Source organism: Lithobates pipiens, unplaced genomic scaffold (assembly GCF_037356315.1).
Source record: "Lithobates pipiens isolate NorthernLeopardFrog02 unplaced genomic scaffold, aLitPip1_a1.2 Scaffold_3, whole genome shotgun sequence".
Taxonomy (NCBI): Eukaryota; Metazoa; Chordata; class Amphibia; order Anura; family Ranidae; genus Lithobates; species Lithobates pipiens.
The window spans coordinates 270530230-270548083 of NW_027507790.1; the positions used below are offsets into that span (position 1 = coordinate 270530230).

The 17854-nt window shown below is 42.2% G+C and overlaps 1 protein-coding gene across 5 annotated transcripts in view; it reads left to right on the forward strand.

The window, feature by feature from the left end:
• Positions 1-17854, forward strand: part of RUSC2 (RUN and SH3 domain containing 2) — a 117037-nt gene that overhangs the window by 88995 nt on the left and 10188 nt on the right. For all 5 annotated transcript variants that reach the window (XM_077463172.1, XM_077463174.1, XM_077463175.1 and 2 more), the window contains 4 exons: positions 1423-1528; positions 1659-1705; positions 10780-11671; positions 16074-16232. In XM_077463172.1, the coding sequence (XP_077319298.1) occupies positions 1423-1528; positions 1659-1705; positions 10780-11671; positions 16074-16232 (1204 nt within the window). The remainder of the gene's footprint in view (positions 1-1422; positions 1529-1658; positions 1706-10779; positions 11672-16073; positions 16233-17854) is intronic.

Sequence of the window (17854 nt, forward strand, 5' to 3'; positions counted from 1 at the left end):
AGAAATTCGGCCATCAAAAAAACGATGGGAGCTTTTGGTCGGAAAATGTGACTGTGTGATCATCTGTAGCAATTCCGACGCGCAAAATTCCTACGCATGCTCGGAAGCATTGAACTTCATTTTCTCGGCACATCGTAGTGTTGTACGTTGCCGTGTTCTGGGCGGTCGAAAGTGCAGCGAACTTTTGTGTGACCCGTGTGTGTGCACGCCAAGCTTGAGCGGAATTCTGTCAGAAAAAACATCCAAGATGGAAAATCCGCTTGTGTGTACGGAGCATAAGAAGAAAACCTGTTGGAGTTTACAAAAGACGTGAGACTGGGGCGGAGGTTCACCTTTCAGCAGGATAACGACCTGAAACATACAGCCAGAGCTACAATGGAATGGTTTATATCAAAGCATATTCATGTGTTAGAATGGCCCAGTCACAGTCCAGACCTAAATTGAGAATCTGTGGCAAGACTTGGAAATTGCTGTTCAGATGCTCTCCATCCAATCTGACGGAGCTTGAGATATTTTACAAAGAAGAATGGGCAGAAATGTCCCTCTCTAGAGCAGTGATTCCCAACCAGGGTTCCATGGAAGCATAGGGTTCCTCCAGAGGTTGTAGGGGTTCCTTCAGCATTGGGCAATTTCTGCCTCTCAGATAAGTTCCCACCGACACCATTGATCTTTTTAACTATCTCTGAGGAGGTAATTCTTCCCAATGACCACAAGTGTGAGGACCATTCTTCCCACTGACCATCACACTAATGTACCATGAGTTGTAGATTTCTAATTTTTAGCAGGGGTTCCCCAAAACTGGAGAACTATTTCAAGGGTTCCTCTGTGTTTAAAAGGTTGAAAAAGGCTTCTCTAGATGTACAAAGCTGGTAGAGACATCCCCAAAAAGACTTGCAACTGTAATTGCAGTGAAAGGAGGTTCTACAAAGTATTGACTCCGGGGGGCGCCATACAAATGTCACACTTTTCACATATTTATTTGTACAAAAAAAAAAATTGGAAAACCATTTATCATTTTCCTTCCACTTCACAATTATGTGGCACTTTGTGTTGGTCCATCACATAAAATCCCAATAAAATACGTTTCCGTTTTTGGTTGTAACCTGAGAAAATGTGGACAATTTCAAGGGGTATGAATACTTTTTCAAGGCGCTGTATGTATATATATGAAGTGTGAGTTAGGGGACCTTAGATTGTAAGCTCCTTGAGGGCAGGGAGTGACGTGAGTGTACAATATAATATAAAATGTAAAGCGCTGTGTAAAAAATTGACGGCGCTATATACCCTGTAGGTACCTGTAATAAAAAAAATGAAGATTTACTATATATCAGAACTTTTCTTCTTTTTTTTTTTTTTTTTTATTAATTCAGATTTAGGATAATGTATTAGAACCTGAACATATTATGCTTTTTTTTTTCCCAGGTCCTTCTACCAAACTGCTGTACACTTTGTGCCACAAGGTTAACCAGTTTTCTGAGCTGTCCAATCACAGTCTGCGCTTCAACGCCTTCATCTTTGGGCTTCTGAAGTAAGTCTTTTAGATTTGGGGTAGGGGGTCAGCATCCCGGGTCCGACTTTAGAAACATATTTAAATGATTTCGTTCCACTGACCCTGAGAACGTAATGAACTGAACTCAACACTTTCCTTTCTTTCTCAGTATCCGGTCGGTTGAGTTTTGGTTTAACCACCTGCATAACCACGAAGGTGCGTATCCCGGACTGCATCGCAAACAATTCCATTTAAACAACAATTTATGAACATCAGATACCTGGCAGAAAGTCCCTGCGTAAAAAAACGTGAGGATGGACTGTATAGCAAATGCGCGTATTTGTGAGTTTCCACGCATACGTATAAACATGCGTAAAAATCCTTCTACGTAGCTTTCCTTGGGTTGTGGCGTATGCGCGTATACACATGTAAAATACATACAGATTGCTGTATTGTTTTTTTAGACATGTGCAATTAATTTAGTTCCAAATTCGTTTTTTAAACTAATTTTGACAAATTCCTTAATTACGAAATTTCCAAATTTCCGAATTTTTCAATTTCCGAATTTCCAAAATATCCGAATTTAAAATTTTTGGATTTTTGAATTTCCGAATTTCAAAAATGTTTGAATTTCCGAATTTCAAAAATGTTTGAATTTCCGAATTTCAAAAATGTTTGAATTTCCGAATTTCAAAAATGTTTGAATTTCCGAATTTCAAAAATGTTTGAATTTCCGAATTTCAAAAATGTTTGAATTTCCGAATTTCAAAAATGTTTGAATTTCCGAATTTCAAAAATGTTTGAATTTCCGAATTTCAAAAATGTTTGAATTTCCGAATTTCAAAAATGTTTGAATTTCCGAATTTCCAATTTTCGGATTTTTGAATTTCCGAATTTCGATTTTCCGAATTTCCAAATTTTGGATTTTCACAATTTCGGATTTCCGAATTTTCACAATTCCGAATTTTCGGGAATTCAAAGATTTGAAAGTCTAAAAATTTGAAAATCTGAAAAAAAGAAAGAAAATCAGTTTAATTAATAGCTAACTACTAAATTAACGAATATGAATTTATCCGAAGTTAAGAATTATCTGAAATAACAAATGCCACATCTAAACAAATGGAACAGAACTAATTAATAATAAATAATTAATAATAACAAAAATGTGTTTTATTATTATTATTATTATTATTATTAGATCGTTACGTTCCATTTGGTTAGATGCGGCATTCGTAATTTCAGATAATTTCATTCATAATTTCGGATAAATTCGTATTTGTTACGTTCACTAACAGCCAAATTTAAAAAGGGAATTCCAATACCTATAATTTGATACTTATTATTTAGAATTAAACAGATTTTCTTTCTTTTTTACTGATTTTCGAAATTCTGAATTCAAAGATTTGAAAGTCCAAAAATTTGAAAATCTTAAAAAAAGAAAGAAAATCAGTTTAATTAATAACTAACTATTAAATTAACGAGTACGAATTTATCCGAAGTTATGGATTATCTGAAATAACAAATGCCACATCTAAACAAATGGAACAGAACTAATTAATAATAAATAATTAATAGTAATAAAAAAGTTTTATTATTATTATTAGATCGTTACGTTCCATTTGGTTAGATGCGGCATTCGTTATTTCAGATAATTTCATTCGTAACTTCGGATAAATTTGTATTCGTTACGTTCACTAACAGCCAAATTTGAAAGGGAATTCCAATACCTATAATTTGATAGTTATTATTTAGAATTAAACTGATTTTTTTTTCTTTTTTACTGATTTTCAGAATTCCGAATTTTCGGGAATTCAAAGATTTGAAAGTCCAAAAATTTGAAAATCTGAAAGAAAATCTGTTTAATTAATAACTAACTATTAAATGAACGAGTACAAATTTATCCGAACTTACAAATTATCTGAAATAACGAATACCACATCTAAACAAGTGGAACGGAACTAATTAATAATAAATAATTAATAATAATAAAAAGGTTTTATTATTATTATTAGATCGTTACGTTCCATTTGGTTAGATGCGGCATTTGTTATTTCAGATAATTAAATTTGTAACTTCGGATAAATTCGTATTTGTTACGTTCACTAACAGACAAATTTGAAAGGGAATTCCTAGAATTTGATAGTTATTATTTAGAATTAAACAGATTTTCATTCTTTTTTACCGATTTTCGAATTTCCGAATTTCCGAAAATCCGAAATTCTGAAATCCGAAAATTCGGAAATCCGAAATTCTGAATTTCCAAATTTCGGATTTTCGTAATTCCGAATTTTCGGAAATTTGGAAATTCGAAAATCTGTAAAAAATAAAGAAAATCTGTTTAATTCTAAGTAATAACTATCAAATTATAGGTATTGGAATTCCCTTTCAAATTTGTCTGTTAGTCAACGTAACGAATACGAATTTATCCAAAAGTTACGAATTAAATTATCTGAAATAACGAATGCCGCATCTAACCAAATAGAATGTAACGCTCTAATAATAATAATAATAAAACCTTTTTATTATTATTAATTATTTATTATTAATTATTTATTATTACTTTGTTCCGTTCCATTTGTTTAGATGTGGCATTCGTTATTTCAGATAATTTGTAATTTCGGATATATTCGTACTCGTTAATTTAATAGTTAGTTATTAATTAAACTGATTTTCTTTCTTTTTTTGAGATTTTCACATTTTTGGACTTTCAAATCTTTGAATTCCGAAAATCTGAAATTCTTAAATTCGTAAATTTGTAAATTCGTAAATCTGAAATTCGAAAATTCAGAAATTCGGAAATGCGAAAATTGGAAATTCAGAAAATCAGAAATTCGGAAAATTGAAAATTCGGAAAATTGAAAATTCGGAAATTAGGAAATCCCAAAATTCAGAAATTCGGAGATCCGAAAATTCGGAAATTACGAAATTGGAAACGTGAAAATTCCCGAAATTTCAGAATTATCGATTTTTCCGAATTTTTGATTTTCCGAATTCCCGAAAAAAAACAAAAAACTAATGAAACGAAAACGAAAATGAACTAATTTTTTGTCAGTGCACATGTCTATTGTTTTTTTTCTTTTTTACTGATCTATACTCAGCCCAGGTTTACACTCCTGTATGTACAGAACCATTAAAAAAATGGGCTGCATTTAGATCATTCAAAAGAAATGCCTGAATGCCAAAAAATGTGGTGTTTTTAGGCATCTGTGTGCAAGAGGCCTAAGTATTGTATATCTCATACCTGACAAGCCCCTCTTTCAGCTGCACATCACTGCAGTAGTCACTGCTATGATAGCAGCAGCCTTCCGGGTCCCGTGCCCGCTTAGCAGTGCCGCCATTTAGAGAAAGCAATGTATTTAATTCAATGAATACAAGCTGATGATGTCGCCAAACTGCCTCTCCAGCTTGGCACGGGACACCGAAGATTGCTGCTATCACTACAATTATTAGCTGCTTACAAAGGGATTGGTTAGACATGAGGTGTGCATTCCTACGTTGACCCAAACTGGACCAAGGGTAACTATGCTATAGAAAATCCTACCTAGACTTTGGCTTTAAACATCATTTCCCTAATTTTTCCTTTTCTAAATGTAATTTCATTTAAACAAGTTATGGAAGTGAAGAATTCCCCGTTCAGAAAATAATCCTCCTCCCTTCCACCCTTCTCTTCCTTCTTTCCTTCCCTCCCTTCCATCCTTCCCTTCCTCCTCCCTTTCCCTCTCTCTTCCCTATTTGTTTCCCTCATGCCGCGTACACACGATCGAACATTCCGGCAGACTTGGTCCAGTGGACCGGAATCCGTCGGACAATTCCATCGTGTGTGGGCTCCAGCGGACTTTTTTTCCCCCAAAAGTCAGACGGACCTAGAAATAAAACATGTTTAAAATCTATCCGACGGACTCGAGTCAGACAGACTGTAAATCGGGAAAACCGTATCGTCTGTGTGCTAGTCCGACAGACCAAATACGACACAAGGGCAGTTATTGGCTACTGGCTATTGAACTTCCTTGTTTAGTCCCGTTTACGTCATCACATTCAAAACTAACGTACTTTCGAATGGACTTAGTCCGGTTGTGTGTGGCCAAGTCTGTTTCGTTCAGAAAGTCAGACGGACCTCCGCAGAAAGTCCGTCCGTCCAAAAGTCTTGTCGTGTGTGTACACGGCATTACTGCCTCCCTTCCTACTTTCATCCTTTCCCACTGTTTCTTCTTTCCTTCCATCCCTCCCTTGTATGTCTTTCCTTCTTTCTTTCCCTCCCGCTCTTCCTTGCTTCTTTTTATTGCCTCCTCTCTCCCCTCCTGCCTCCTTTCCTCCCTCTCATCTTCCCTTCCCTTTCTTCTTCATTCCCCCCCCCCCCCCCCTTCCTTCCCTCTTTTTCTTCCTCCACTTCCTTCTTTGCTCCCCCCCTCCTCTATTGTTTCCTTCTTCTCTTCCTTCCCTTTCACCTGTCTCCCTTCCTTCTTTATTTCCCTTCTTGCCTCCCTTCCTTCTTTCATTCCTTCCCACTGTTACTTCTTTCTTTCTATCTCTCTCCCCCACTCTTACTTCCTTCTTTCCTTCTCTCCTCTCTCCTTTCCTGCCTTTTCCCCCCCCCTCTTTTCTTCCCTTCCCTTTCTTCCTTATTGTCCACCTTCTCTTCCTTTCTTTTTTTTTCTTCCTCCACTTCCTTCATTGCTTTCCTCTTTTCCTTCCCCTCCCTCCACTATTGTTTCCTTCTTTCACTCCTTCCTTTTCATGTCTTTCTCTCTCTTTCTTCTTTGTTTCTCTTTGTGCCTCCTTTCCTTCCTTTTCTCTCTCTCCCACTCTTCCTTCTTTTTTTTCCTTCCCTCCTCTCTCCATTCCTCCTTTTCTTTCTTCCCTTTCTTCTTTATTGTCTTCCCTCTCTAGCTTCCTTCTTTCCTCTCTATTTTCTTGCCTTTCTTCTGTATTTTCTTCCCTCTCCTCCTTTCTTTTTTTTTTCTTCCTCCACTTTCTTCTTTGCTTTCCTCTTTTCCTTCCCCTCCCTCCTCTATTGTTTCCTTCTTTCGTTCCTTCCTTTTCATGTCTCTTTCTCACTCTTCCTTCTTTCTTTCCCTTCTTGCCTCATTTCCTTCTTTTTCTCTCTCTCCCACTCTTCCTTCTTTCTTTCATTCCCTCCTCTCTCCCCTCCTGCCTTCTTTCCTCCCTCTCATCTTCCCTTCCCTTTCTTCTTTATTTTCTCCCCTCTCTTCCTCCCTTTTTTTTGTTCTTCCTCCACTCCCTTCTTTGCTTTCCTCCTTTCCTTCCCCTCCCTCCTCTATTATTTCCTTCTTCTGTTCCTTCCTTTTCATCTCTCTTTCCCTCTCTTCCTTCTTAGTTTACATTCTTGCCTCCTTTCCTTCCCTTTCTCTCTCTCCCACTCTTCCTTCCTTCTTTCCTTCCCTCCTCTCTCCTTTCCTGCCTTCTTTCCTCCTCTGTCCCTTCCTGCCTTCTTTCCTCCCTCTCTTCTTCCCTTCCCCTTCTTCTTCATCTTCTTCCCTCTTTCTTTTATCCCACCCCCCCCCACTTTCCCTTCTATTGTTTCTTTCTCCTCTTCCTTTCTTCCTTTCCTTTTTTTTCTTCCCCCTCATGTTTTGTTCCTTACCTTTCTCCTTTCTTTCCTTTTCTCCCTTCCCCCCCTTCCTTCCTTCTGTATCACCCCCTGAACCCCCCCCCCCCAAGGTAAGTTAAGCAGCCGCAGAGACGCGGGTGGGCTAGCATTTCACCCCAAGGCCGAGTCCATGGCAATAGGTGGGGGGTGTAGGATATTGGGCGCCAGTCACTTTGACAAATAACTAGTTTTTATTTGGCAGCCATTGATCGAGGAGAGAGAGAGAGCTGAGGGCATCAGATATCCACAGCGCAGCCCCCAGTCTGCTTTCTGCAGCTGCTCACATCTATCCTAGACAGCTTCACCTGCAGAGTTTCTTTCTCCTGGCACTCCAGCTTGTATATGGCTTCTTCTATTCCAGGCAGGCTAGCTCCAGACCTTCACCCAGAACTGACCTTAACACATGTGTGGGCCCTCCCTAGTCAGTGCAAGGAAAGCAGCACTGACCTAGTGCCTCTCTCCACTTCTGCCAGAGACTCCCTGCAGGAGTAAGAAATCAGGCTGGAATTATGGAAACCAAATGCAACAGCGCCACCTATCAATAAGCACTAGCTGAATACAGACAGGCACTACTACATTTATTAGACATGTCTGCTTAAAGAAGTATTAACCCAAAATTGTTAAAAAAAAGTCATACATTGCAGTTTACCAAACATTAGATGTGGTGGCTGCATTTGTTTTCTTTTCAGGTTTTTTTCCCCCCTAGGTTTTCACTTTGTAATCTGGCCAGTAGCACACCTCCTGTATTAGTGTCCCTACTTTGGATGAAGAAGCACAGGGGACACCTTTGGACAGCAGCATTGTCAGTCTGGGGGGAGGGAATTAGTCAATGTACTAGCAGATTTAAATACACTAACAAATTGAAGTCAAACACTAGTGAATACTTTATAATCAGTTACAGCAAACTGTTTTTTCCTTTTTAGGATAAAGGTTTTACACAAATAAATAAAATCTGATCGTTGTAGGCACCCCTGTCAGTGGTAAATGGTTTGTCTCATTTCTGTAAACTGATACATCTGCAGGGGAGCTTGTTTAAAAAAAAAAAAAACACGACAGACTTACTGACCAGCTCATTTCATGCAAATAGAAGAAAGAAAGCCTTAAAGGGGTTGTAAAGGTTCGTTTTTTATTTTCTAAATAGGTTCCTTTATGCTAGTGCATTGTTGGTTCACTTATCTTTTCCTTCAATTTCCCTTCTAAATGTTTTTTTTCTTTGTTTTCTTTGTCTGAATTTCTCACTTCCTGTTCCTCCTCAGTAAGCTGTTCAGTAAGCTGTTCTGGCTGACTAACCACCACTCGGATGATGGTGTGAAGTTTACTGAGGAGAAACAGGAAGTGAGATATTCAGACAAAGAAAAAAAACATTTAGAAGGGAAATCGAAGGAAAAGGTCAGTGAACCAACAATGGACTAGCTTAAAGGAACGTATGTAGAAAATAAAAAATGAACCTTTACAACCCCTTTAAATGAATGCAGTCATCACATCTAATGTATTGCTATATGTATTGCTTCCTTTCCATCCCCACTTTTCATCTTCTTTTCTTTCCTTTCTCCTTTTTTTTTTCTTTTTCCTTCCTTCCCTCCGTCTGTCTATCCTTCCTTCCTAAATTTCTCCCTTCCTACATTCCTTCCTTCCCTCTATTCCTTCTTTCCTTGTTCCCTCACTTCCTTGCTTCCATTTACTCATTCCTCCTGTTCATTCCTTACCTCTCCTTCATTCTATTCATCTTTCCTTCCTTCATTCCTTTCTATCCCCACTTTTCATCTTCCTTCCCTTCCTCTTCTCTTTCCTTTCTTCATTCTTCTCTCCTCACATTTACTTTCTTTGTTCATTCCTGAGCCTTCCTTCTTTCCCTCCTTCCTTCCATCCTTTCTTTCTAATTTTCTCCCTTCCCTCTCTTCCTCCCTTCCTTCGTTCCTTGTTCCCTCCCTTCCCCGTTTCCATTTACTCATTCCTCCTGTTCCTTTCTTACCTCTCCTTCCTTCCTTCCGTCTTTCTTTCCTTCCTTCCTTCCTTCCATCTTTCTTTCCTTCCTTCCAAATTTTCTCCCTTCCTTCATTCCTTCCCTCTGTTCCATCCTTCCTTCCTCCCTCCCTTCCTTTTCATCCCATCAATTTTCCCCCCATCCATCTTTCCTTGTTCCCTCCCTTCCTCTTTTCCTTTTACTCATGCCTCATTCCTTACCTCTCCTTCCTGCTATTCATCTTTCCTTCCTTCCTTTCCATTCCCACTTTTCATCTTCCTTCCCTTCCTCTCCTCTTTCCTTTCTCCATTCCTCTCTCCCCAACTTCACTTTCTTTGTTCATTCCTTCTTTCCCTTTTCCCTCCCTCTTTTCTTTCATTCTTCCCTCACTATCCTCTATTTCTTCCTTCCTGTCCTAATTTTTCTCTATCTTTACTTCCTTTGTTCATTCCTTACCTCTCGTTCCTTCAATCCTTTCTCCCTCCCTTCCTTCCTTCCCTCCTCCCATTTATCCTTTCTTCATTTGTTTCCTTCCTCCCTTTCCTTCCTTCCTTACTTCCTCCCTCTTTTCTTTCCTTTTTCCCTCACTATCCTCTATTTCTTTCTTCCTTTCCTAATTTTTCTCTATCTTTACTTCCTTTGTTCGTTCCTTCAATCCTTTCTCCCTCCCTCACTTCCTTCCTTCTCTTCTCCCATTTACCATTTATTCATTTTTTTTCCTCCCTCCCTTTCCTTCCTTCGTTACTTCCTTCCTTCCTTCCTTTCTTCCTCCCTTTCATCTATCCTTTCTTATTTTTTTCCCTCCCTCACTTTCCTTCCTCCCTCCCGCTATCTATCCTTCCTTCCTTTTTCCTCCCTTCCTTCCTCCTTTCCTTTCTTCCTTTTCTCATACAGCTCTCGTTACCTTTATTTCATTTGTTCATTCCTTACCTCTCCCTTCTTCAGTACTTTCTCACCTCTCCCTTCATCTGTCCTTCCTTCATTTATCCCTTCCATCTATCCTCCCTCCTTTCCAAATTCCTTTCTCTCTCCATTTACTTCCTTTGTTCATTCCTTACCCCTCCTTCCTTCAATCTTTTCTCCTTCCCTCCCTCCCTTCCTTCCTTCCCTTCTCCCATTTATCCTTTATTCATTTATTTTCCTCCCTCCCTTTCCTTCCTTTGTTACTTCCTTCCCCCCTCCCTCTCCTTCCTTCCTTCCTCCCTTTCATCTATCCTTTCTTGTTTTTTTCCCTCCCTTACTTTCCTTCCTCCCTCCCGCTATCTATCCTCCATTCCTTTTTTCCTCCCTTCCTTCCTTCCTCCTTTCCTTTCTTCCTTTCCTCATACAGCTCTCGTTACCTTTATTTCATTTGTTCATTCCTTACCTCTCCCTTCTTCAGTACTTTCTCACCTCTCCCTTCATCTGTCCTTCCTTCCTTCCTTCCTTCCTTCCTTCCTTCCTTCCTTCCTTCCTCCTTTCCTTTCCTCATACAGCTCTCGTTACCTTTATTTCATTTGTTCATTCCTTACCCCTCCCTTCTTCTGTCCTTCCTTCATTTATCCCTTCCATCTATCCTCCCTCCTTTCCAAATTCCTTTCTCTCTTCCTTTACTTCCTTTGTTCATTCGTTACCTTTCCTGCTTTTTTTCCTTCTTCCCTCTCTCCATCCTTCCCTCCCCTACACTGTCAGATCCGGGATTGTCATATTTAAAGTTAATGATTGTCTTTTTCTTCTCAGACATTATCTGGGCTCACTATGACCCGGTTGGCTTCTTATCCGTGTCTTATGGTGTTTGCCAGCCGCTGTTTGAAGAGCTCCTGCTTCTCCTGCAGCCTCTTTCTCTTTTACCTTTTGACCTGGACCTCTTGTTTGAGCACCACCTTGTCCAGATGAGCAGAGAGCAGCAGCAGAAGAAAGAGATGCTCCGCGTAAAGCAGGACCTACTCCAGTCCGTTCACTCCACCCTTCAGCTGATGAGAAGCCGCGATGAGGAAGAGCAGGCGAACCAGGAGAGGAAAAGCCTTGAGAAGACGTCCTTGGAGTCCTTTAATACCGAGAGGCCCACAGGAGAAGGAGCTGCCTCTGTAGAGGTTAGTGAAGAGCAAAAGAAAGAGAACGCCATAGAGCTTAAAAGAGACAAACAAGCTGGATGGTGGTACCAACTGATGCAAAGCTCCCAAGTCTACATCGAGAACTCCTCCGACACTACCAGGTTCACACGCCAAGATAGGCGAAGACCAGGAAGTGGCGGAACTCCTAAAAAAGTACCACCACCCAGAGAGGGAGTTGTTGAAGGAGCCGAGGCCTGTCCTAGTGTGGAAGGAATGGCAGAGGAGAAGCCATCAAAGAAAGACACAGTGGAGGACAGTCATAAGGAAGAGAAAAAGTCCTGGATGGGGAGCCCTCCAGAGTCGGTGCTCAATGAACTTAAACATGGGCAAGAGAAGGAAAGCCGGAGCTCCCAAAAGGACTCTCAGCCCAACAGACAAGAGGCAGCAAAAGAGAACATTCAGGGCAGTCCAATCAGGAAATGGGGACACTTGTTTGGATCCAGGAAACCACTGGAGGAAGCCAAGAAACCCCCGGGTGAAGCCAGGAAACCCTTGGGGGAAGCCAAGCAGACAAACAGGTGAAATCAAAAAGTTATGGTTATCTGCTATTGTGCATCAACTGTCATGCCGCGTACACACGGTCGGAATTCCATCCAGAAAAAGACCGATGAGAGCTTTTCATCAGAAAATGTGACCGTGTGTACGCTCCATCGGAATTTAGCTGTCCAAATCGATAGCATGTTCTCAATTTTCCCGACAGAAAAACTTTCTATCGGTAATTCCGATTGTGTGTGTGCAATTCTGACACGCCAAAAATCACGCATGCTCAGATTCAACTACAAGACAGAAGCTATTGGCTACTGACTATTGAACTTCCTTTTTCTAGTCACGTCGTACGTGTTGTACGTCACCGCGTTATAAACGATTGGAATTTGATGTGACCGCGTGAAGGCAAGACAGCTTGAGCCGAATTCCGTTGGAATTCCATCGGGAAAACCATCAGAGCTTTTTCCGACGAGAATTCCGATCGTGTGTACGCGGCATTAGAACACATAAGAAAAGAGCTGTTTGCAACAGTAAGGTTCTTTATTATGCACTGAAAAAATGTGCTGTAATGTAACCGGTTCCTGTGGATAAAACAAGTCTACTCTCAGGCAGTATCATAACTGAGATTTAGCCCTGGTTCACATCGATGCTACTTTGAAATCGTGCTGCTTTACTTGAAGTAGTGCGATTTCAAAGTAGCAAGGTCAGCGTGATTCATGCACAAATGTCTATTGAAGTCGCACCTGAAATCAGCAAAACTAGTGCAGGAACTACTTTTGCAATTTGAGGCGGAACTGCAAAATCGTTGTTGCACCAATTGGAACAGTGCCATTGCCTCCAATAGGCTGCGAGTTGTCATGCGATTTGGTCTCTTAAATCGCATGACAAATTGCTCCAATGTAAACCTAGGCTACCATTTATAAAACAAACGTTGCAGGAATGTCACATATCTTCATGCTGGCTGGGTGAAGTTTCCCTGTATCTTCTTTAAAGAAGAAGTAAAGGCTATTTTATTTTTATTTTTTTTTAAAGCAACCTGCAAGGCAAAGGCATAATGAGCTAGTATGCATAGCATACTAGCTCATTATGAATAACTTACCTGAGAACTAAGCCCCCGAAGCGGTCCTCCTCCTTTATCTTCGCCGCTGCCATGTATCCCGGAGTGACTTCCGCGTCTCGCTGCTCCAGTGCTGTGATTCGCCGGAGCCGCGATGATGTCACTCCCGCGCATGCGCACGGGAGCCGACACGAGCAGCATATCGCCGTGATCTGCAGCGGAGCCTTTTTTGTAAATATCTCCTAAACCGTGTAGGTTTAGGAGATATCACCTTAATCTAGGCTTACCTGTAGGTCAAAGTGGTTTGTAAGGGTTTACAACCACTTTAAAGGTAAAGGTAAAGCATAATGGACTACTGTGCATCACATAGTAGTCCATTATGTGTCACTTACCTGACACAGGAGCCAGCGAAGTCACCGATGTCCCCTGTAGTCCGGCGCATCCTTCTTCTCGGTGGGTCTCGCTGCTCCGCCGCTGTCATTCGGTGAAGCCACGATGACGTCACTCCTGCACATGCGCACGGGAGCCGCCACTCGCCGGAATATCGCCGTTGACTGCGGCGCGCTCAGTGCGCCTGCGCGTCGCTGTCTACGGCGCATGCGCCGTAGACATCGGTGCCTGTCTTTCGGCAAATATCTCCTAAACCATGTAGGTTTAGGAGATATTTCTTGGACCTACAGGTAAGCCTTAATCTAGGCTTACCTGTAGGTCAAAGTTGGTTGTAAGGGTTTACAACCACTTTAAAGCGGAGGTCCACCCTAAAATGGACCTCCGCTCATCGGAATCCTCCCCCCTTCCGGCGCCACAATTGGCACCTTTCAGGGGGGAGGGGGGTGCAGTTACCTGGATAATCCAGGTATCTGCACCCACTTCCGGGATAGCTGTCTGCGGAAAGGGGCGTAGATTACGCCCCTTTCCGCAAGTGCCCACCCCTTTGCGCAAGTGCCCCGCTGCCTGCTGGGAAACACACAGATCCCAGAGGCAGCGGGGGAGCCTCCTTATTGCGCAGCGCGATTCGCGCATGCGCAGTAGGGAACCGGAAAATGAAGCCGAAAGGCTCCATTTCCTGATTCCCATACCCAAGATGGCGGCGGCAGGACCCGACAGGCGACCTAGAGATCGGCTTCGGGTGCCGACATCGCGGGCGCACTGGACAGGTAAGTGTCACTATTTTAAAAGTCAGCAGCTGCAGTATTTGTAGCTGCTGGCTTTTTAAAAAAAAAAGGAGTCCCGATGGACTCCCGCTTTAATAGATTCTTCTCTAGGGTTGTCAGGTCCATCTAGTGGACAAAACGCGGTATATTTTCCCATTGAGGAGTTTCAGAAAACAATACAGCATTTTGGCCACTAGATGGAGTTGAAAATCATAGGAAATAATCTCTTACAAAAATATAGGAAAAATTCACCCACTCAGGCACTCTGCTAAATATAAGAATTATATAGCCAATGCAAAATGCAACACACTACACCACACCATATGTAAATACAGTGCCTTGAAAAAGTATTCATACTCCTTGACATTTTCCACATTTTTTCATGTTACAACCAAAAGCATAGATGTATTTTATTGGGATTTTTTTTTTTATTGAGACTCAATTTCGACGGACTAAAATCGGGAAAACCGTATCGTCTGTGTGCTGGTCCGACGGACCAAATACGACGCAAGGGAAGCTATAGGCTACTGGCTGTTGAACTTCCTTGTTTAGTCCCATCTTAAGTCATCACGTTCAGAGCGAATGGACTTTCAAATGGACTTAGTCCGGTCGTGTGTGGCCAAGTCCGTTCGTTCGGAAAGTCCATCGGAACTGCGCTGAAAGCCTGTCGGGTAGAACTTCGGACCTAGTCTGCCGGAAAGTCCGGTCGTGTGTACGTGGCATAAAATTTCCCTGTATTTGGCTCCATCCATCTTCCCATCAACTGACCAGCTTCCCTCTCCCTGCTGAGGAAAAGCATCCCCACAACATGATGCTACCACCACCATGTTTCACAGTGGGGATGGTGTGTTCAGAGTGATGTGCCGTGTTAGTTTTCCGCCACACATAGCGTTTTGCTTTTAGGCCAAAAAGTTCAATTTTGGTCTCATCTGACCAGAGCACCCTCTACTCCATGTTTGCTGTGTCCCCCACATGGCTTCTCACAAACTGCAAACAGGACTTCTAATGGATTTCTTTCAACAATGTTTTTTTACGTATCACTCTTCCATAAAGGGCAGATTTGTGGAGAGCACGACTAATAGTTGTTCTGTGGACAGATTCTCCCACCTGAGCTGTGGATCTCTGCAGCTCCTCCAGAGTTCCCATGGACCTCTTGGCTGCTTCTCTGATGAATGTTCTCCTTGCCCGGCCGGTCAGTTTAGGTGGACGGCCATGTCTTGGTAGGTTTGCAGTTGTGCCATACTCTTTCCATTTTCAGATGATGGATTGAACAGAGCTCCGTGAGATGTCCAAAGCTTGGGACAAATCTTTTATAACCTAACCCCGCTTCTCCACAACTTTATTCCTGACCTGTCTGGTGTGTTCCTTGGCCTTCATGATGCTGTTTGTTCACTAAGGTTCTCTAATGCTGCGTACACACGATCAGACGATCCGGCGGACTTAGTCTGGCGGACAAACCGCCGGACTATCCGCCGGACTGTCCGAACGAGCGGACCTGCCCACACACGGGACTTTTGTGGCGGACTAGGTCCGGTGGACCTGGTCCGCCAGACTATCCGCCGTACGGTTGAAATGAACGGACTTGCCCACACACGGAGGAAAGTCCGTTCATTTTGAAGGCGGCTCCAGGTAGCCGGGACTAGCGAAGGAAGTCAATGTCGCCGCCTTCTGGCCCCGTCACCTGGTATGGACTTAAAAGGGAAGCCCTAATCCGAAAAAACGGCGTGGAGGTCCCCCCAGGTCCATATTAGACCCTTATCCCAGCACGCTACCCGGCCGGTCAGGAAAGGGGGTGGGGATGAGCGAGCGCCCCCCCCCCCCCCCCCCCGAGCTGTACCAGGCCGCGTGCCCTCAACATGGGGGGTCCCATCATGCCTCTGCCTCTGGGTGTCATGCTTGTGGCTGTCAGAGTCTTGCTATGTCTCATGGGACTTGTAGTTCTGCAACAGCTGGAGGTCCACTAACTGCATATCCCTGCTCTATCACATAAAATCCCAATAAAATGCATTTACATTTTTGGTTGTAACATGACAAAATGTGTGGAAAATTTCACGTTATCCATTCCATGGCCTATTGTTGTATTTTCTATTCTGTATATTGCCTCACGCTCTTTTGTATCAGAAGATCCCCCGAGGTAAGCAGTACGTTGCTCTCTGCCCTTGAAGGGGCGCTGAATATTTTATGAGCCCGGACTGACGCAGTTTGGTTCCTCCCCTGCCGCAGGTTGCCCTCGGGCTGGCTCAGCCTGGATAAGTCGATGTTCCAGATGGTGGCGCAGACTGTGAGCGCCGGGCTCTGGGGAGAAGCAGCCCCGGAGAGGGAGGCCATGGCAGGATCAGAAGCTGGAGCCGCGTCCCTCTCTCCATCTTCCCAGAATACTCGGTAAGCAGCCAAAAAAAAGGAGACCTTAAAAAAAGTTTTGTTTCTCCACAACTACACTTTGGGGTTTATTCATAAAAAATTAAAAATAAAAACATTCAGTGAAAAATTCTGACTGCATTTCGCTTAACCACTTCAGCCCCGAAGGATTTGGCTGCTAAATGACCAGGCCATTTTTTGCAATTCGGCACTGCGTCGCTTTAGCTGACAATTGCGCGGTCGTGCGACGCTGCACTCAAACAAAATTGATGTCATTTTTTTCCCCACAAAATAGAGCTTTCTTTTGCTGGTATTTGATCGCCTCTGCGGTTCTTATTTTTTGCACAATAAACAAAAAAAGAGCGACAATTTTGAAAAAAATAAAATAAAAAATCTTGTACTTTTTGTTATTATTATTATATTATTATAAACGATTTATATAGTGCCAACAGTCAGGGCCGTCTTTAATATTGATTGGACCCTGGGCAAAAATTTTCTTGGCCCCCCCCCCCCCATGCAATTTCACTCTCCACCTGCTCTGAGACATGCAATATATGGTGGCTAGACTTAAATTCAGTTTACTGTATCAGATCAGTCAGCAATTGTGATTGGTTGCCAGTGGTTACAGCATATCATTACTGCTTGATGACTGGTTGCTAGAGGTTACAGCACACATTATGGATCACTGATTAGTTGCTAGAGGTTACAGCAAATGATTTCTGCTTGTTAATTGGTTGCTAGAGATTACTGTACAGTAATACTGCTCACTGATTGGTTGCTAGAGGTTACAGCATATCATCTCCTCATTGCAGGGGGGCATGATATACATATGAATGCCACCTTTATTTACATATCCATGCTGCCAGCTGCAGCTATTTACTTAGTAATGCAGTGGCTATTTACATATGAATGCCAATTATTTACATGTAAACACAGAGTCTGCAGGTGAGTCATCTGTACACAACAGTAGGGCAGAGCTGAGCAGCATTAGTAGCAGCACTTCACATTGAGATATCGGGACACAGCACAGGACTAAAACTTGAAGGGACAAGGGAATTTAAACTGGGATAGTTGGCAAGTATGAGGCAGCTGCTTTAGGCCCCACAACAATGACAGGGCCCAGGGCAACTTCCCCTTTTGCCCTGCCTTAAAGAAGGCCCTGCCAACAGTTTACGCAGCGCTTTACAATGTATAGGGGGGACAACACAATTACAGTACAATACAAAAGGTACAGGAGGTCCCGGCTCGTAGAGTTTACATTCTAAAGGGAGGGGGTAGTACAAAAGGTAATAGCTGCAGAGAATGATTTGACGGGGGTGATGATGGGGGATGGTACTTTTTGTTATAATAAATATCCCTTTTTTTTTAAAAAAAGCAATTTTATTCTCAGTTTAGGCTGATACGTATTCTTCTACATATTTTTGGTAAAAAAAAATCACAATAAGCGATTATTGATTGGTTTGCGCAAAAGTTATGGCGTCTACAAAATAGGGGATAGATTTATGGCATTATTACTATTATTATTTTTTTTTACTCGTAATGGCGGTGATCTGCGATTTCTATCAGGACTGCGACATTATGGCGGACACATCGGACACTTTTGACACATTTTTGGGACCATTGGCATTTATGCCACGATCAGTGCT